General features: G+C 42.2%; 2 protein-coding genes across 6 annotated transcripts in view; both read left to right on the top strand.

Moving 5' to 3' along the window:
- The window catches only part of REEP1 (receptor accessory protein 1), a 107,848-nt gene that overhangs the window by 21,206 nt on the left and 65,285 nt on the right, over positions 1-21,357 (top strand). The window lies entirely within an intron of this gene.
- Positions 19,398-19,751, top strand: LOC150006387 (transcription elongation factor A protein-like 8). The gene has a single exon (XM_090280320.1). It carries the CDS (start codon positions 19,398-19,400, stop codon positions 19,749-19,751), a length of 354 nt encoding a protein of 117 aa, XP_090136446.1.

The following is a 21,357-nucleotide window of genomic DNA, read 5'->3' as shown; positions in this document are numbered from 1 at the left end:
GGGAAAATACCATGTGACAGTTGAGGCATTTTGGAGTGATGCTGCTACAGGCCAAGGAACACCAAGGATTGCTGGAAATCCCTAGAAACTAGGAAAAGCAAGAAAGGATTCTCCCTTAGAGCCTTTGGAGGGAGCACGGCCCTGTTCACACATAGATTTAAAAACTTTAACCTCTAGTACTGTGAAAGAATAAATTTCTGTTTTTTTAAGCCATCAAGTCTGTGGTGCTTTGTTACAGCAGCCGCAGGATACCAATGCCATTCCCATTACCTTGAAAAACTCATATCCTCCTGCTGGCCTTCAGGTTCCAGGTACTTGTCTCTTTCCTTTCTAGTGCTCACAATCATTTTAATAATTCTATCCAGAACTTTGCATTGATGTTCAGGACCCTCCATATACAGTTATTTAAAAAATTTTTTTTCTTTATTTTCAGTTACAGCTGACATTATATATATGTTATTAAATTTATTGGGGTGACATTGGTTAATAAGGTTATATAAGTTTCAGTTGTCCAATTCTATAATACAGCATCTGTATATTTTATTGTGTGTTCATCACCCAAAGTCAAGTCTCCTTCTGTCACCATATATTGACCCTTTTTGCCCTCTTCTACCTCTCATCCTTCCTCTCTGGTAACTGTTATACTATTGTTTTTGTCTATGTGTTTTTAGTTTTTTGTTTATTCATTTGTTGCTTTTTTAAATATCCCAACATATAAATGAAATCATTTGGTTCTTGTCTTTTTCCAAAAAGACTTATTTCACTTACTGTCAAAATTCATCTGTGTTGTCTCAAATGGCAGTATTTGATCCTTCCTGATTGCTGTGTATTATTTTGTTGTATATATGTACCACATCTTCTTTATCCAGTTATCCATCAAAGGACACTTAGGTTGTTTCCATGTCTTAGCCACCATAAATAATGCTGCAACGAACATAAGGGTACAGATGTCATCACGAATAAATGTTTTCAAATTTTGGGGGTAGGTACCCAGAAGAGGGATTGCTGGTTCATATGGTAGCTCTATTCTTAATATTTTGAGGAACTTCCATACTGTTTTCCATAGTGGCTGTACCAGTTCTCATTCCCATTAGTCATGTATGAGGGTTTCTTTTTCTCCACAATCTGTCCAGCAGTTGTTATTTCTTGTCTTGTTGATAATAGTCATTCTAACTAGGTGGTGTCTCATGGGTGGATTCCCAGGAGTACAGTTAATAGGTCAGAGGGTAGCAATACTGTTAAGATTTGAGAAAAATTGTAATTTCCCTCTCAGAAAGATTGTACCAGTCTTGACTCCCATATGCAGTTATTTTAGCAATTGGGTTTATAAATTCTTAAAGACAATGGAGATGAAAAAGAAAGCACTGATGGCCTCCTAATTGGCTATGGCTTCAATTTGTAGGAAGCAGCAGCTTTTCCTGTGGGTAAGGAGTCAGGGCGTGGACAAAAGCCTGTTGCTGCTTAGGCTGGTAGCTTGGCCTTCAGTGACAAGGGCCAGTGCTATCAGCACAGCTGCCCTCTTGCAGGCTGTACTCTGGGGACTCAGGGAACCTCCCTGAGGGACTGCACAGCTTTCTGAAGCTGAACTCCATTAGCCACATATCCGTTAATGAGGAATTCAAGCTTTGGAAGAACGACTGGCTTAATAAAGCCTAATGGGAATCACAGGAAAACAGAGTGTAGATGAAGCGTTTGTTGCTGTTGTGTTCCAGTGAGGTCACTGCTGTGTGTTCATGCATGGGGTCTCCTGGCCAATTAAGGTCAGGAGCAAACGTGGGTTCCAAGAAGTCAGTCATTTGCCGGATAGGGAATCGGACCAGCCTGGATGTGTACATCTGTTGAAGTATTAAGTATCCTCTGTTGGTGTTGCATATTTATACTTATGGAATTGGTGCTATTTAGAGGACACTTGAAAAATACAATGAAATAATCCTAAATCAAGTTCTTATTTTCCAGCTGGATTGTGTGTAGTGAAAATGAGCTCATAAATTATGTTTTAAAATTGACATTATATTGTCAGTTAGTCGTCGGCGTCGTCGTCGGCAGCCGTCCATCTCGAGAGACGATGGTGTAGCTTCTTAAGAGTCTATCTGCACCGCCGAGAATGGCTGTGCAGTCCGACTCGGGAGTGACACGGTATCTGTCTCCTCCCGTGTTGAATCGACATCTTACGATGACGCTGGAGTGTCCTCTCCAGTGAAGCTGAAGCTACAGAGCCTGGGCAGGGTGATATGGAGGGTCTGCTGTTGCCCATGCAGCAGACCCCCCCCTCTCTTCGCAGCTGAAGGGTCCAAGGGAAAGACGGAGTCAATACAGCTTGGCTTCAGGTGCGCCGCAGGAGTTGCCGGTGTTGACTACAACGTCAAACCGCCTTAGGGACTCCAGCTCCGGATTTTCTGTCGGGGTTTACTCCCTTAGCCTTTCCCCTGAAGAGGTATGCCGCAAGGCAGCGGAGGTTTTTTGGAGTCAGAGTTTTCCTTCTCTGATGTGCCCTGACTGGAAGATCGAACCAGCGACACTTAGCTCGCAGGCCGACGCTCAATCCACTGAGCCAAACCAGCCAGGGATTGTCAGTTAGTAAATTGAACAAATTAATTGGGATATTTAATAAGAACAAGATGGGAGGTGGGAAACTAATACCTGGCAGTATTAAAACATTTTAATATTCTGGTTTTTTAGAAACCCCCTTGTTTTATTTAATTCTTAAAATAGGAACTGTTGTTTTTAATTTTTGTAGATGAGGGAACTAAAACTTAGAGAAGTGCAATAACTTAATCAAAGTCATAAAGCCAAGCAGTGATAGTCCTCTCTTATCCATGATTTTGCTTTCTGCAGTTTCAGTTATCTGTGGTAAACTGCAGTCCAAATATTTTAAATGAAAATTCCAAAAATAAACAATTCATAAGTTTTAAATTGTGTGCTGTTCTGAATAGTGTGATGGACTCTATAAGGTTGCATTTACTCCCACCCAGAGTGTTAATTATTTCTTTCTCCAGTGTATCCATGCTGTACAGGGTGGGGCAAAGGTAGGTGCATAGTTGTGAGTATGAAAAACAGAGTTTATTCATGTATTAGTGTTTATTAATTATTGTATTCTTTTCCATATGAACAACTATAAACGTACTTTTGCCCCACCCTGTTTATGCTAATGTCACGATACCACAGTGTTTGTGTTCAAGTAACCCTTATTTTACTTAATAATGGCCCCAAAGTGCAAGAGTAGTGATGCTGGCAACTTGGATATCCCAAAGAAAAGCCATAAAGTGTTTTGGGGTTTTTTTTTGTGTGTGGGTTGTGTGTTTTTTTGTTTTTGTTTGTTTGTTTTTTGTCAAAAAAGCTTGTGTACATAGGAAAAAACAGTCTATATAAGTTCAGTACTATTCACAGTTTCAGGCATCCACTATGGGTCTTGGAACATATCCCCTGCGGATCTGGGGAGACTACTGTATTTAAAATTTTTCTACAATAAACATAAACAGGTAACATAAACATGTTATATATTTATGTTAACCGTAATCAAGGCTAACTCAGTAGTTGAGAATCACTAGGCCAATAGTATTGGGTGTCATTGTGGCTTGTATAATATAAGATGAGAAAACATGGTCCTTGCTCTCAAGGAACTTATGGACTAATAGGGGGGAGTGATATACCCACACATAAATCAAGCTGAAAAGGAGGCTATATTATATATTAAATGATAATAGAATATTACAAAGTGTGTGAAAGGCAGCCATATATGATATTACTCTCCTTCTAAGAAGTTCAGGGAAGGGTTTCATGAAGATTAATACTGGATCTGAGTCTAGATCAGTGGTTTTCAACCAGGATGATTTTGCCCACAGAGGCCATTTAGCAGTGTCTGGAGACATTTTTGATTTTCACACCTGAGATGGACTGCTACTGGCATCTAGTGGGTAGAGCCCAGGGATGTTGCTGAACATCCTACAAGGCTCAGGACAGGACAACAAAAAATTATCTGGCCCCAAATGTCAGTAGTGCCAAGGCTTCTAATCCAGTGCATTAGAAGTTTGTGTAGGATTTTGGCAAGAGGTGGGGAAAGAGCATTCCCAGTGAAGTGAATGATGGCAGAGCACAGTGGCAGAAACGCATGAGGTTGTACACAGGAAGTAGTGGAGGGCACATGAAGCTGGTGGGATGGGCTTGGCTAGGTGGTGGAAGCCTTCGGTGCAAAGGTGGGCAGTTTAGATGTTTTCCTTTGGGCAATAGGGAGCCGTGGAAGTCTTTTGAGCAGTGGAATTGCTGTCAAGAATGGTGTCAGTTCTTGTCACCCTGGGTTTGCTTCATTGCTTGCTTGTCTGCACATCTGTAGAAACTAAAACACACCCATGTTTTCCTGTTTTCCAGTTCATCCATTCTTTGTTTTTCACCCATCCAAAGGCAGGCTGTGTCAGCACTCTGCCTTGGTGACCCATGATTCCCATCTGCTGGTGACAAAGGGATACAGGAAAAAAATAATCAGCCCCTTTGACCACTCTTCTGCTACTGCAATTCCCAGGAATATACCACAGTGACAGATGACTGTCCGCGCTGATCCTGATGGCCTTGGAATAGCTTAGCTTGTCACCACCATTTGGGTGTTTGCTAACATCCTTATGCTATCTCAGGATGCAGAGTATATATGTGGGGACGGTGGCAGGACTGTGCGTGTTCAGAGCTATCCACACAGTGCAAGCAGCTGAGCAGAGGCCAAGGCTGGGCCTGAGTGAGACTGAAGTCATGGGATGAAAGAATGCCTGATGGGGGCGGTGTGCCCCAGAACTCAACAGGACACTCTCCCCATCTGTTCACTGCTCGCTCACCAGCAACAGAACAATGTCGCATATGTAATACACCAGGTCAGTATAGTATTTACCAGGTCACTAGTCAGTATTTTCTGAATGAAAAAAATGAGACTGCTTAGCTCAGGGCAGGGTTGGGGGTTGGTGACCCAAGATCACTCGCCAGTTGGGAGCTGACCCTAGAACCTAGACCTCCAGCGGGGAGTCCTTCCCTGTGTCACGCCATCCGTCACTGCACAAGAACCCAGGGCCCTGTTTCTTGAATTCTACTTCTCCTCAAACCAGCCAGCCATCTAACCAACAAACCGACTAACCAACCAGCCAACTTGCCTTCTCTGTATGCCACCAAGGCAAAGTCACTGTAGAGCCAGCTAAATAAAATGTGGGGAGTCTTCCAGTTACTTTAGGTACACATCCAGGGTATCTCCAAGGGATGTCTCAGCCCATGCATTTCTCCACAGACCAGTCAGGGTGGGGGTGTGAAGTAAGATCCTGTAGGTGCTGAAGTTTGGGCCAAACTATACCATTTATAGTAAAGCCTTCTTGGGCCAAAGTCACATAGGCCAAGGGAGAGGTATGTACTTGTCAATCATTTTCGCTCTTTATTTTGGGAGAAACCCAGAATTGACCTTATGTGTCCTCTGAGACACTCCAGAACTTTCTGGAAAAAGGTACTTCCCTGATATCACACACCTACAACCAAGGAGTGAATCAGGGAGCAGGATACTTTTGTGATTCCACTGAGAGAGTGCAATCACTTCCCACATCTCCGAAAGACATCCGTAGAGGATGTCTGCAGTGTTTTTTTCCCCACCCCAGTCCCCAGGGAGAATCTGCATTGCCGGCAGTGGCTGTCCTGGGTCTCCCAGCCATGGGGCGTTCCTGGGTCTTACAGACACAAGTGCTGGACCTAGCCTTACCCTGGGACTGGTCAAATATCTCCCATGATGGCATCTCCCCTCCTGGTGGTGGGACGCCACAGACCATGATCCTCTGCTTAGAGCCTCTCCCATAGGGGAAGTAATTTCACAGATCTGTGCACATTTTCATTTTCTAAGTGTTTTATTGTATATCATCCCACTTGACCCCCCAGCACCTGTACTCTATCCATGGGTGCTGGGTAGCTCAGGGAAAGCCACGGGGTACTGTGAGTATGGAAGAAGATCGAGTGGGTACTTTATAGCACGTGCCCAGCCTGGAGTAGGCTCTGGGTCTGTGTGTCAGATGGGCATATGGGGGATACTGAGGGACAAGGGGGAGTCCATGACACAGTAGTATTGACACAGCTCCTCACTTTTTTGTTTTTTTTGTTTGTTTTCAGCAGAACCCAAGCTGCGTTATAGTTTGCATGAGCCCTGGGCTTATGTATTAGACAATCTCATTTTAAATAAACCAGTCCTCATGATGACTTAAAAAGGTTTCCCCTACCCTGGCTTGTGTGGCTCAGTGGGTTGAGTGCCAGCCAGCCTTCTAACCAAAAGGTCTGCGGTTCAATTCTTGGTCAGGGCACATGCCTGGGTTGTGGGCAGTTACCCAGTTGGGGGTGAGTGAGAGGCAACTGATCGATGTTCCTCTCACACATTAATGTTTCTCTCTCTTTCTTTCTCCCTCCTTCCCTCCTGCCTAAATAAATAAATAAAATCTTCAAAAGAAAAATTTTCCCAGCAAAGCCGAGAATTCCTGGTAATATAAATAGTGGGTGATTAAATTATTTTGCTGATTTTCTGATTTTGTTTGATAAAAAAAGTGAGAACATCACTGATTTAACAGCCATGTTTTGAAACCTCACATTCTTGTCCAGCCTTTTCATGGACTTGCTGTGTAACCTTAGCCCAATGATTTAAGTTCTCTGATTCTTATTTTCAGCCTATGAGATGGAGATTATAATCATGCCTACTTCATAGAGTTTCTGTACATGCAATTGCATGTAAAATACCTAAAGCCATGCCCAGCACAGTGTGAGAGCAATGATTGGCACCAGTTATAATGTGCTGCTTTTTTTCCCCCCAAACCATGAAGCTTTTATTCTTGGTATTGGTCTCCCGGATAACTGGATGTTCCTCACTGAGACGTTTCCTCCTCATGCCCATCCTGTGGTCATGGCCATGTGGGACTCACACATGGAAAGAATGCATATTGTTTTCATTCTGAAGCAAACAACATTTCTTACATCCCCATCTCAAAGCCAGTTCTTTGTGTCATTCTGTCTTGGGATTTTCTCTCCTTCTTAGGGACCAATTTTATCCATTCTCTTCACATCTCCAAAAGCAGATGGAGGCCTGGCCGGGCAACTCAGTTGGTCATCAGAGCATCATCCCAGTATGCCAAGGTTGTGGGTTCCATCCCCAGTCAGGGAACATACAAGAATCAACCAATGAATGCATAAATAAATGGAACAATAAATCAGTGTTTCTCTACATCTCATTCTTCTCCCCCTCTCTCAACTCAATAATAAAAAAAAATTTTTTAATGTAGATTGCAGATTTGTCCAAGAGAAGTCCTCATTCTGTGGTTGTTGAGAAGGCTATCTTTATTTTCTAAACAAAGAAAACTGTTCTATTCCAACTTCTTAACTTTCAAGCAATATTCTACCATACCCTTTAGAGCAGTACCAGGGGTTACCTTTCCAAGCGTCAGAACTAAACAGTTATTACCCAAACTGGGCCCGCTTTCCTCACTTGGGGCCCATTTGCATTTGGTGGCTGAGACCCTGGAATTGGGCTCCAGCACAGCCAAGAAGAGAGCTCCCAGCCAGAACCTTTCTTCAGCAGCCATCAGCTGCATTTGTGCCCTAACTGTTCCTTGTAACTAATATAACTGCCTCATAATTAAAACATGTGCGGGAGCCTCTCATCTCCAAATTTAAATTTTACTATTTTCCAGTTTGCTCTCTTTTCTCCAGCTTTTGTGGTCTAATCAGGAAGGCATTCTGGGCATGAACCAGACATCCCTGCTTCAGACCGTCTTTGTTCTCCATGAGCAGGTGAGTCAGGTCTGACACTGTTCACCTTCCTCCAGCTCCTCCTACCCTTCCAGTGAGATGACAGAAGAATCGAGTTACCTGGCCAAGCCTTTTGGCTGGCAAGACTGGGGGTCTGGAATCGAGGTCATTTCTTATGAGCCACACAATTATTTATAACAAGGCCACTTCAAATTCTTTCTGGAACACATCAAAATACAAAAACATAAATATACAAAATATCAATAGCAGGAACATATACAGTAGTGTAACATCTGCATAGAACGTAATATACGGCATTTCCCCTCTACAACCAGAACCCTTTAAAAAAATGCGTATTTAAATTGTTTATTAATTTTTATTCATTTTATATCATTATATCTTCTATAATGAATTGAGATTCATTATAATGCCTTCTAACATTGGTAAATTTGATTTTGTTTGAAAATTCCAGTAAATAAATAGCATGTACCATAAACAGAGCAGATGTAACTTAAAAAGTTATGTACAGTATTCCCTCACGTATTGCAGGTATTACGTTCTAGACCTCCCTGTGATAGGTGAAAATCCACGAAGTAGGAACCTCACATTTATTTCAATATTTATATATATTTTAAGGCTTTATAAACCCTTACCACACACTTATAAACCATTCCCAGTCCCTTATTAATCTTTTCCACACTTTTATAAACACTATTTATGTTCTTAAACATATTCTACACTCTTAAACCTATGTAACATTAGCAACATATGTATACCATACCGCAAAATCCCACAATAGAGCGGAAAATCTGCGATAAATAATTAAATATAATATTTTTAAAAATCCCGTGATACAGTGAGGTTGTGATAAGTGAACTGCGATATAGAGAGGGACTGCTGTATTCTGTTTTTTTCCAAATTTGTTAGAATGAACCTTTTATGGATTAAACGAGCTAATGGCCTATATACTAGGTATATTGTAAGAAAATTATAAAATTTTAAAGTATGGATGATTTTGAACAAATATTCATATAAAGAAATTTTGGTTCATAAGCATCATTTATTTTATTTTAATTGTGGTAAGAAATGTAATAAAATATACTATCTTAACCACTTTTACAGTTGAGTAAGGTTAAGTATATTTAAATTGTTGTGCACGCAATCTCCAGAACTTTTTCACCTTGGAAGATTAAAAATTGAAACTCTGTACTCATTAAACACCACCACTCTATTTCCCCCATATCCCAGCCCCTGGCAACCACAGTCCACTTCTTATTTCTGAATTTGACTTATCACAAGAAGTATCTAGGTAAGTACTAGGCTTATATGTGTAGTAGTCCACTCATATAAGTCAAATCACATAATATTTGCCTTTTTGGCTCATTTCCTCAAGGTTTATCCATGTTGTAGTGTGTGCTAGGATTTCCTTCCTTTTTAAAGCTGAATTTTATACATACACACATTTTGTGTATTCATTCTTCTGTCAATGGACACTTGAGCTTTTTCCATCTCTTGACTATTGTGAATAATGCTGCTGTGTACATGCGTATGTAACTATCTCTTTGAGACAGAACTATTTTTAAATCTCAGCTACATTCTACTCTGTGAACTTGGATGATTTTAACCGTCAGGAAATCAGTAACTCAACATACAAGGCCAGCCTTCTTTGGCAGTATTTGTTCATGTGGTATCATAGGACTATAAGCATGAGGGATGCAGCCTCAGTACAGCTAAGTGATAGGGTTAGAAGGATGTGGGTTCATACCTGGGCAGCTATGTCTGCCACAGGCCCACATTCCTGCTGCAAGGGAAGCTGGAAAAGAGAGCACCAGTCATTTTCAGCTTCAGGTACATAAGGCAGTAGGGAGTGGCATTGCTATGCAGGGAGGCAGAAGAATGATAAATGCTTCCTAAAGCTTACCCTCATCTATAATTTTCACATCCCATTTGGTCATAGCTTTTCTACCTGCCTAGAATGGCTTGGTGTGGCTGAGATCACACCATGACACGTTTGGGGTAGTAAACATACAAGTATAGTGTAGGACCGGGTGTCGCTGGTTCGATCTTCCAGTCAGGGCACATCAGAGAAGGAAAATTCTGACTCCAAAAAACCTCCGCTGCCTTGCGGCATACCTCTTCAGGGGAAAGGCTAAGGGAGTAAACCCCGACAGAAAATCCGGAGCCGGAGTCCCTAAGGCGGTTTGACGTTGTAGTCAACACCGGCAACTCCTGCGGCGCACCTGAAGCCAAGCTGTATTGACTCCGTCTTTCCCTTGGACCCTTCAGCTGCGAAGAGAGGGGGGGGTCTGCTGCATGGGCAACAGCAGACCCTCCATATCACCCTGCCCAGGCTCTGTAGCTTCAGCTTCACTGGAGAGGACACTCCAGTGTCATCACAAGATGTCGATTCAACACGGGAGGAGACAGATACCGTATCACTCCCGAGTTGGACGGCACAGCCATTCTCGGCGGTGCAGATAGACTCTTAAGAAGCTACACCATCGTCTCTCAAGACGGACGGCTGCCGACGACGATAGTGTAGGACCACCAAACTCCTGATGCTTGTGTGGTCACTGAAAACCTTGGAAAACCTCTGCACTTTCATCCATGCTGGTTCCTCTCCATGGCTTGTCTTCCTGACCTCTGTCTGCTAGAGCCGGGCTTGCCTTTCTCTAGGGTCCCACAGGAGTCCAACTTCTTGGAGGCCTGTCATTCTTCCTTCCTCAGTGTATTTTTGTACTTGTGTTCAGGGGTGGATCTAGGTTTCATGGGGCCTGGAACATTCAAACGGAGAGGAGGAGCTTTTTCAGAAAAGGATATCAAAAATTTGGTGAACACGTTGCTGGGATCCCTGCTGGGGCCACATATTTGAGGAGCCCTGAAGCTTGAACTGCATTAGTTCTGCTTGTATTCATTCTCTCTCTCAACTTAAAAATTAGGGTATAATTTGCATACAGTGAAATTCACCCTTTTACAGTATTCCCTCACTTATCATGGGTATTACATTCTAGACACACACACCCCCGCGATAGGTGAAAATTCGCGTAGTAGGAACCTTACATTTATTTAGTATTTATATATATTTTAAGGCTTTATAAACCCTTCCCACACACTTATAAACTGTTCCCAGTCCCTTATTAACCTTTCCCACTCTCTTATTAACCTTTTCCACACTTTTATAAATACTACTTATGTTCTTAAACATATTCTACACTCTTAAACCTACATAACTTTAACAACATATGTATACAGTACTGTAAAATTTTATATGGGTTCTCACCAATGATGTATACTACAACTTGAATGATGAAGATGATGAATTAGCTGTGCAGTACTGATGACGATGAAGGTGATGAAGATGAGATGAATGTACTGCACAGCAAAGAAGAGCATTACAGCTCTTCCAAAGGCATCACTTCATCATGTGCTTCTTCAGGTGGTACAGTAGTATCTTCGGCCTTGTCCATAACTTCAACTTCTGCTAAAGGCGTAGGTGTAACCAACCTCTTTGTTTGAGCGATGAACATAGTTATGGGGAGTTGCTGACGCTGCTTCTTTTTCTGATTGAGAATGTTTTTGTAAACTGACAGGGCACTGTCAATTGAATTTGTAAACTGCAACGAACGAACCATGTGGGGGTCCCATTCTTCAGCCACTCGTCGAAGTTCTTTGGCCATTCTGACCATGGTTACAAGACAATCAAGTGTTAGGCCAATCTCCTCCTCTTCTTCAACCCATTGTTCCTCTTGTTCCTCATCCTCTTCTTCACTTGCTGACTTAGCTCCTCCAGGTCTTCGTCCGTCAACAGTTGAGAGTGCACATCAATCAGGGTATTTACGTCTTCAGTAGTCATGTCACTGAAGCCCTCTCCTCCCAGTATTTTTATTTTATTTTAAATGTGTTTTATTGATTATAATGTTACATTTGTCCCAATTTCCCTTCCCTCTGCTCCCCTCCACCCGGTGGCGCCCCTCCCTCCAGTTGTCCCCCCCTTTAAATCATGTCCATTAGTTGTGCATATAGTTCTTCTCAACCTCTCTGTCTATTTCATTCCCTCCTACCATGATTCTTAATTCCTATATCATCTCCCTCCCTCTCCCCATTCCCCCTCCCTGTTGACCTCCCCCCAATATGTTCCCCATACCTATAATTCTTTTTCCACTCTCGTTGCCTGTTTAGTTTGCCTTTGTTTCAATTCCCTAGCTTCTGTTGTTGTTTCTTGTGATGCAGTTTTCATTTTAGATTTCATAGTTTTGATCTTCCTTTTTCTAAACCAGTCCCTTTAAAATCTCATATAACAGTGGTTTGGATCTAATGAACTCTTTCAGTTTTGTTTTGTCCTGGAAACACTTTCTCTGCCCTTCTATTCTGAATGACAATTTCGCTGCATAGAGTATTCGTGGTTGTAGGTTTTTGCTTTTCATTACTTTGAATATTTCTTGCCAGTCCCTTCTTGCCTGCGGGGTCTCCCTTGAGAAGTCAGCTGATAGTCTAATTAGGACCCCTTTGTACATGATTCTTTTCTTCTCTCTTGCTGCTTTTAAGATTCTCTCTTTATCTTTAACTTTTGACATTTTGATTATAATGTGTCTTGGAGTGGTTCTCCCTGGGTCCAGTTTTTTTGGAATTCTCTGTGCTTCCTGGACCTGTAAGTCTATTTCCTTCCCCAAGTTTGGGAAGTTCTGCTTTATTATATTTTCACTTAATTTTTCAATTTCTAGTTCATCTTCTTCGCCCTCTGGCAAACCAATGATTCTTATGTTGGGCCTTTTATAGCTGTCCCAGAGGTTTCTGATCCTCTCATCATTTTCCTTGCTTCCCGTTTTTTCTCTCTGCACTGGTTGACTGTTTGTTCCTTCTTTGTGTTCTGGTTTGTTGATTTGAACTCTGGATTTTTTTTCCTCACCATCTGTCTTGTATATGGTTTTGTTCCTTTCATTATGAGTGTTTTTCAATTCTTTCTCATCTTTTTCCAGATCTTTTGTTAATTCTGTAAGCCACCTGATAACAATGGCCCTGAACTGGGCCTCTGACAGGTTTCTTATTTGTTCATCTGTCAGATTCTTCATCTGTTGCCTGGTGAGCTGCGCCACCGGGATTTCTATAGTTGTCTGCCTCATTTTGACAGATGCGTTTTGTTTTCTTGGGCCGGCTATAGGGGGCAGTGCCTGTGTACTCCTCACGACCCAGTGACTGGCGCCGATCCGCAACCTTTCTCACCGGCGCTTTGTTGTCACTGCCCAGTGACCAGTGGCTATCTGCAACCTATTTCGCAGCCCTGTGGTGCTTTGTGTGGGGGCGGGGGTCCAAGATGGATTCCCGCAGTTATTCTGCTAGGAGACCGGGATCCGTCCTCCTGCCCTCTGGGCCTCACTGTTCAAGGCGATGTGGTCGCTGCTTTCCCCAGCGTTGGGGTCGCGAGTCGCCGGGGTTTGACTGCAGCCAGGATTGTTCTCCCTGCCGCTGGGATGGTTCTCCCTGCTGCAGGGATTGTTCTCCCTGCCGCTGGGATGGTTCTCCCTGCTGCAGGGATTGTTCTCCCTGCCGCTGGGATTGTTCTCCCTGCCGCTGTCCCTGGTGCGACCGCAAACAGCACCACCCACTTTCGCTCTTCCTACCTGCCCAAAGGGTGCCGCTGGTTTATAACTTTGTACGTCGGGCTTCCGTGTAGTTTTATTTCCTGGAATTTCTAGTTATCTTTTGTTTTGAAGTAGTTGTATTCCTCTCTAGTTGTCAAGGGAGACCGAGCGTGTCCGTCTAAGCCTCCATCTTGGCCAGAAGTCTCTCCTCCCAGTATTTTTGCCAGCTTCATGGCTTTACCCACCGCAGAGTGATGGATTTCATCAGGAGAGAATCCCTTGTAATCATGGACCACATCTGATCACATTTTCTTCCAGCTGGCATTCAAAGTCTCACTCTTCATCTCCTTTATGGCCTTTTGAATATTTTGGAGATACGATGCAATTGTGTACTCATGCCAGTATGCCTTTAGCAAGAAGTCTTCATCTGAGTCCATAGCTTCAACAATGTTTGGCAGGGCGTTTCAAGTGTAGAGCACCTTAAAAGAGCGAATAACACCTCGATCCATTGGCTGAATGAGTGATGTGGTGTTCTGTGGCAAGAAGTCTATCTGGATGCCATCATACAGCATGGCCTCCAGCATGGCCCATTATCAGAAGCATTTTGAAATCAAGGCCTTTCTCTGCCAGATAAACCTTAACCTCCAGGATAAAACATTGATGAAAACAATCAGTCGTGAGGAGTTTCATGATCCAAGCCTTAGGGTTGTGCATTCAGTACACAGGAAACACATTCTTATTTTTGTTTTTTAGGGCCTTTGGGTTCTTGAACTTATAAATAAGCCCTGGCTTTATTATAAAGCCTGCAGCATTCCCACACATGATTAAAGTTACCCTATCTTTTGGGGCCTTGAAACTAGGGGCTTTTACTTCTTCCTTCATAATGAAAGTGCGAGACGGCATCCGTTTCCAGAATAAGCCCGTTTCATCCATGTTAAAAACTTGTTCAGGCTTATAACCTCCTTCCTCGATGATGTCTTTGAATGTGTTGTTCATGTACTCCTCGGATCCAGCTTTATCCACAGAGGCAGCCTCTCCATGCAGAGAAACGCTCTTGAGTCCAAAGCGTTTCTGAAATTTGTCAAACCAGCCCTTGCTGGCACTGAATGGGGTTGGTCTGGTTGGAGAAGCACTCGAAGGTCTTGCTTCAGCATTGTCGTTGTCGTCCTCTTCTTCATTCTCATTACCGTCATGACCATTCCATTTTGCTGCTAAACGATCATACAGTTGCTTGGCCTTCATCCAGATGGTGTTTGTATCCAGCAAGGTATTCTTTTTTCTGCAATCGTTTATCCACACAGCTAATGCAGACTCCATCTTCACAATGATCTCATTGCAGGAAGTAACCACCCTCTTTGCTGTTTTGTTGAAAGTCACTGATCCCGTAGACCTGCTATTCTTCTTGTCCTTCTTTATTTTTTTAATTTTTTTTACTTAATTTTTAAAAATATATTTTATTGATTATGTTGTTACAATAGTTCCAATTTTTTTCCTTTTTGCTCCCCTCTGCCCAGTAATCCCCTTCCCTCTAGCAATCCCACCCCCCCTTAGTTCATGTCCATGGGTCCTGCATATAAATTCTTTGCCTTCACCCTTTCTTATACTATATCTTTTTTTAAAAGTATATTTTATTGATTATATTCTTATAATAGTTCCAGTTTTTTCCCCTTTGCTCCCCTCTGCCCAGCACCCCTTCTCCCCCAACAATACCTCCCCAGTCCATGCCCATGGGTCGTATATACAAGCTCTCCTGCCTCACCCTTTCATATATTCTTCTTTTTTAAATTAATTAATTATTTTAACAATAAAAAATAACAACCCCTCCCTCTCAGACTTAAGACCCTTTATAATCTTATAAGGGACAATGGGCGAAGGTCTCGAGCTCCTCTAGCTGCTTCAAGCTGGACATGGTCGTCGTCCTACATACCCTTGGGTCCAGAAATCCCTAATAAGAGTGGGAGTGTGGAGGGGAGGGTGGCCTTCCCACATGGGGAAGGATCGTGCAGACTCCAGGTCAGCTGGCTGTCCCTGGACAATGGCATGCTTGATTTAACAGGCTGGCATCCTTGTTGTATTCTGGAGGCAACAGATTTGGCAACAGGGTTAAAGGACATCATTCAATCCATAACCACTAGATGACAAAAGACAGGTACTAATTTTTCAATGTCCCACATTAGGGAAAAGAAGGGCTTCTTTGGAGGAAGGTGTGCCAGGTACATCTCACCTGTCCAAAACCGTTTTGCCCATTATTCTTAGTTTTAACTGAGGGAAATATTTTAGGTTTCCCCCCTCTCAGACCTCTGGGCCCTTTCTGTCCAAGCCATTAGGACAGAAAAGAGAAACCAGTTTTAAAGTGAAGCCCACAGACCACCCCATTCTTCACCAACCCAGCCACTTAGTTCAGTCAAACCATTGAATCTCAGGAGGCAGCGATGCAGACAGGATTAAGTGAGGCCTATATGTATAGACAGTCACTCAGGCAATGAGATCGTAGGCTTATGCCCTTTGAAAACAGAAAACACATGTTAATTTATGTAACATAACCCACATACAAGTCTCTAAATCTGTAGGGCTGTCTTATCGGAAAGACATCCAGTTGCAAGGCACTTGACATTCTTCTTGCCTGTAAATTAAACATCCTTGATCATGCCACATACATAGTTTAACTTTCAAATGAAAACAAATTTTAAATGAAAAGAAACCTTAAAGACGGTTAGCTGCACTACTTTACAGTCCACCATTGAGCAATGTGATTTTCCTTGAATCTTGATTTTTCTCCCTAGGATTACCCTCCTTGTCATTAAAGGGACTGCATTAAGTCAATTTTTAATTTATCCTGTTCATTTGCATAAACACAACAAGAGCAGAAAATGATCACTTATGATCTTTAGTTCCGCTTTGCTGGAACTTACTCAAGGAACATTTAGGGTGACCTTCAGTCTGCCCTTCAAGGCCCAGAAGCAGAACCACATACCTGGCATTCAGCCTTGCCTGTAAACACCTGTCTTTTCCAAGTCCTTCTGGTTTTCCATTGTGCTTTAAAATCACTTCTAGCCATCTTTCAGGAAAACAACCTTCATTCCTTCCCTGGAAAGATTGCCATGGACCATGCATCCATCCAAGGTACCAGACCTTTTATCTTGTGGACTTTTATTACCTTTGAAAGTCAATCCCAGTTCTTCAGGGCTTTTTGGTAACAACCAAAGCCCAAGCATGTCTCCTTCAGGCATGACATGCCAGTCAAAGTCTTAGTTAAAAAACAAACAAACCTCTATTAACAACTGGTCTTATTAGTTTTATGCAAAGAAACCTATGTCATTACTTACTTCTCTAGAATGACAAACTCTGGAGGGATCAGATAGGGAGAAAAATATACAGTGTGAAGGAAAATCCTTGTCCTTCTAATATTCACTGAACTTGCATTTCCATTCTTTATATTTTCATTTTTTTCCCCCACTAAAAATTTTTTGTTTTTTCATTACAGTTGTCCCACTTTTTCCCCCTCTTGCTTCCCTGCACCCTGCCCCCCCTTCTCCCACATTCAGTCCCCACCCAGTTGTCCATGTCCATGGGTCATTTATACATGTTCTTTGACTAGACTCTTCCCCTTCTTACCCCTTCTCTCCCTCCCATCTCCCCCTTTGTTACTGTTAATTTATTCCTTGTTTACATACCTCTGGTTCAATTTTGCTCATTTGTTTGTGTTGTTCATTAGTTTTCCGTGATAGGTGATAGCATAAGGTATTTTTCTTTCATTGCCTGGCTTATTTCGCTAAGCATAATTCTCTCTAGTTCCATTCATGTTGTTGCAAATGGTAGAAGTTCCTTCTTCCTTTCAGTACTTATTCATTGTCATTTTCCCCCTTTGTACTCATGTTCCTCTCTGTTTCTTCATCTTCTTAAAGCAGACACTTTAGCATCTCTTGCAATGCTGGTAGGGTGGAGATGTATTCTTTTAGCCTTCGTTTGTCTTGGAAACTCCTTATTTCACTTTCCATTTTGAATGAGAGCCTTGCTGGGTAGAGTATTCTTGGTTGTAGGCCTTTGTTTTTCATTGCTTGGAATATTTTTTGCCATTCCCTTCTGGCTTGTGGTGTTTCTGCTGAGAAGTCTGATGATAGCCTTATTGGAGCTCCTTTGTATGTTATTAGTTGTTTCTCTCTTGCTGCTTTTAGGATTCTCTCTTTGTCTTTGAATGTTGCCATTTTAATTATGATGTGTCTTGAAGTGGGCCTGTTGGGGTTCATCTTCATTGGGACCCTCTGTGCCTCCTGGACTTGCGTGAATCTTCCTCTCCTCATGTTAGGGAAGTTTTCTGTCATTAGTTTTTCAAAGAGGTTTTCTATCCCTTGCTCTTCTTCTTCTCCTTCTGGAATTCCTATGATATGGATATTATTACGTTTCATGTTGTCCTGCAGCTGTCTTAGAGCCTCTTCATTCTTGTTCAGTCTTTTTTCATTTTGTTGCACTGTCTGGGAGTTTTTGTGTACGTTGTCCTCCAGCTCGCTGATCAGATCTTCTGCTTCCTCTAGCCTGCTTTTAAGTCCTTCTACTGTGTTCTTCCATTCAGAGATCGTATTCTTCATTTCCTCCTGGCTCTTATTGATAGCTTCCATGTCCTTTTTCATGTTGGTGTAATTTTCAGTAAGTTCCTTGTAGTTTTTATGGAGTTCTTTGTAGTTTCCGCTGAGCTCATTGAGCTTCTCCATAATCCATGTGTTGAATTCCATATCTGATAGTTTGCTCCCCTCTATTTCATTTAGCACTCTTTCTGGGGATTCTACCTTTCCTTTCGATGGGGGGTTGTTTCTCTGTCTCCCCATTTTTGTGACTCCTATTGTTTGTTGGTGCTTCTTAGAATGATCTTCATTTCCTGGATCTGCCCCTGGTGGCGTCAGATCACATACCAGTCTGGGCCTAGGCAGCCTGTTGCAGACTCCCAGGAATCTACTGCCTTTGTCTGTCTTCTTTAGTTGTTAATCTATTCAATCTTTGATCAGCCGTCAGGCTTAAGGACCGTGGGTGTGGCAGCTTAATTACTGTAGGCAGGGCCTTTGCTTCCCCTCAGGCTGACGCCACTTGGAGGGTGGGAAATGGTCTGCCTGCAGCACTGGGGATGAGTCAGCACTGGGACCCAGTCGGCTGCTCCCCCGGTTCTCCCCTCAAAGCCACCACACCAAACTCTCCCAGAGCGTCTCCAGTCCTCTCTGGCTTCTCTCCGCTCTAGCCCAGGGTAAGTGGGGGCCAAAATATTTTCATATGTGATCCGCTTAAGAGCTCTTTTTTTCCAGCTGTTTCTCTCCAGCTAGCAAGAAACCCTATGGCTTTTTGCTTTTCTCAGCTGGATACTTTTTTACTTTCCACTCTGTTGCTGTAGGCTGGGAAACCCAGCTGGGGGTTTAGACCCTGCCCTTCTCAGGGGGAATCCCTGGCTGCTGAGTTGTTTCTCAGTCCCTTTGGCTGCCACCCGTGTGAGCCCAGCCAGCCCTTCCACGTCTCCGCACTCCCTACCGGTCACATTGTGATGTAGCGGCCTTTTCTGTCTCTCCGTGGTTATAAGACTTCTCTCCAGTTAGTGTTTGGTTGGTTATTCCAGACGATTTCTCCAAAATTAAATTGTAAATCCAGACTAGTTCTAGGAGGAGGTTAGTGTGGCTTTCACTTACTCCTCTGTCATCTTGTTTCTCCCTCTCATCCTTCTTTATATAATGAACCGTAGACTTGTTGATCCTGTAATGGTGGCCAACAGATGCATAGCTTCTTGCTTCCTTCAACATGTTGAGAAGTTCCACCTTCTCTTTTATGGTAAGCATCTTCCTCTGGCGCTTGGGTTCACTGCCAGAATCCTTAGAAGATGAAGAACGTTTGGGTGGCATTGTAGGGCTTGCAATAAATTCAGTCTTTAGGTTTTCCCTGAAGCAGCACCTTATTGCAGGAGGAGAAAGGTGGCCCAGGTCCTTTCAGGACTCTTAATCTTTGGGGAGTGACACAAATCGAGTGAGGGAAGAAGGAGAAAAATTCCCTGGATCCCTCCAGGATTAATTTATTAAAAAAGGAAATCATAGAAAAATACTCAACATGCAAAAGTCTTCCAAAGAAAATGAAGGAAAACCACAGAACATGTCAAAGGCCGAGGAAGACTGCCCTTCAGAAGATGTACCACAGGAGGCAAAAGGAAATCCTCAATCTTCCGAAGAAGGTGTAAGCCAAGAAGCAGAAGGAAACCTTAGAAATGGGCTAACTCAACCTGCCCAGGGATTTAAAGAGGACAGTCCCATTAGGCATTTGGACCCAGAAGAAATGCTAAGAGGAGTAGTTGAGTTGGAAAGGCTTAGGGAAGAAATAAGAAGAGTAAGAAACAAGTTTGTGATGATGCATTGGAAGCAAAGACTTTCACGCAGATGTCCTTATCCTGTGTGCTTTAGGCCTTGATTCTATTTTTCTTTTGTTTAAATCTGATAGTAGAATCTGGTCCCTACTTTCTTTCTGTTAGCATTTCCTGATGTGTCTTTTACCTTCGTTTTTTGTTTTTTTTTAATCATCTGGTGGAATTTAGTTTTAGGTAGTTTCCTTGTTACCAGCATCTTGCTGGATTTTCTTATCTTGACCCACTCTCCAGGTCTTAGTTTTCAATTGGGAAGTTTCACACAAATGCATGAAAATATGTTCATCCCATATTATAAAGTAAAACATAAGTTACAAAGCAGCATATTTAGTATCAACTCACACTATGTAGGATAAAAATCCTAAATTGTGTGTGTGCGCGTTTGTATACATACATACATACATCAAAAACTTAACTATTCTTATTTTTTTATGGTATGAGTTTTTCTGCTTATATATATTTTTTAATGAATAAGTGTCGCAGAATTAAAATTTTTTAAATAAGAGAAGTAATTTAACCATCTTATAAGGTCAATTGGGGGCACCTAACCTCTTGATGAAATGAAAACTATTAAAATGTAAACCTCAAATCACCTCTGGATCTCTTAGCCAGAGAAATAAAACTGGCAATTATTACAAAAAAAAAAAAAAAAAAAATTCAGTCTTTAAGGAAAATTTCACAAAACACAACACCGCAGAGCAAAACTACGCACAGCAATCGGAGGTAGGAGTAAAGTGGACAAGGTGAGATGTTGAAGGTATGTGCACAGTGCAGGATAGCAGACAGACTGATGCTACAGTTACTGAGCCAATCAGCGCCCAGGATACACAAGACAATGCTCTGGTTGGTTGCCTTCCATCAGTCAGCCAATCGTGTGCCGTGTACAATCTCACACAGGCAAACGAGCTTGAGCGTACATCTTGTTTTCAGTGTAATGTATGTGTTTGTCTGCAAAAAAATACATACTGTAAACAGTGCAGTATTTTATTTTGATTTAATATTCTTTTAATGTTAGAATCATTTATTATATTTTTTATATATTGAACATTTTTAGGCAAAAATCATTAAAATCATAAATACTACGCATATAAATATGTATACAGTACCGCAAAATCCCATGATATAGCAAAAAATCTGTGATAATTAAATATAATATTTTTTGAAATCCCATGATATAGTGAGGCCACGATAAGTGAACCACAATATAGAGAGGAACTACTGTAATTGAGTTCTTCTGTGAGCTTTGATTAATGCATAGTTATGTAAACACCATCAATATAAATATGGAACAGTTCCATCATGTCCAAGATTTTCCCCATGCCCTTTTGTAGTCAGCTGCTCTCCCCACCCTCAGCCTCTGGCAACTCCTCTGTTTCCTATCTGTATAGTTTTATCTTTTGAAAAAGATTGTTATATAAATGGAGTCATGCAGTGTGTGTCCCTTCCAGTCTGACTTCTTTCACTTAGCATAATGCACTTGTATTTCATCCATGCTGTTGCATGTATCACCCACTCTGTGCCTAGCACTGAAGATGCTGAGATGGGGAAAGCCCAGTCCCTGCCCACAGAGAACGCCTAGTCTAATGGGGGAGGCACTTGGGCCCATCATCAGAGGCTTTTGCCTCAATACTTAGTCCACAGAGCTTTGGCCTA

This window comes from Furipterus horrens, unplaced genomic scaffold, assembly GCF_987537825.1.
Source record: "Furipterus horrens unplaced genomic scaffold, mFurHor1.1.pri manual_scaffold_6, whole genome shotgun sequence".
NCBI lineage: Eukaryota > Metazoa > Chordata > Mammalia > Chiroptera > Furipteridae > Furipterus > Furipterus horrens.
The sequence above is the reverse complement of the archived record's forward strand: the minus strand, read 5'-3'. Positions and strand labels throughout refer to the sequence as shown.

Coding starts and splice junctions, on each gene's coding strand:
- LOC150006387 (XM_090280320.1), top strand. CDS start 19,398: ATGCAAAAGTCTTCCAAAGAAAATGAAGGAAAACCACAGAACATGTCA.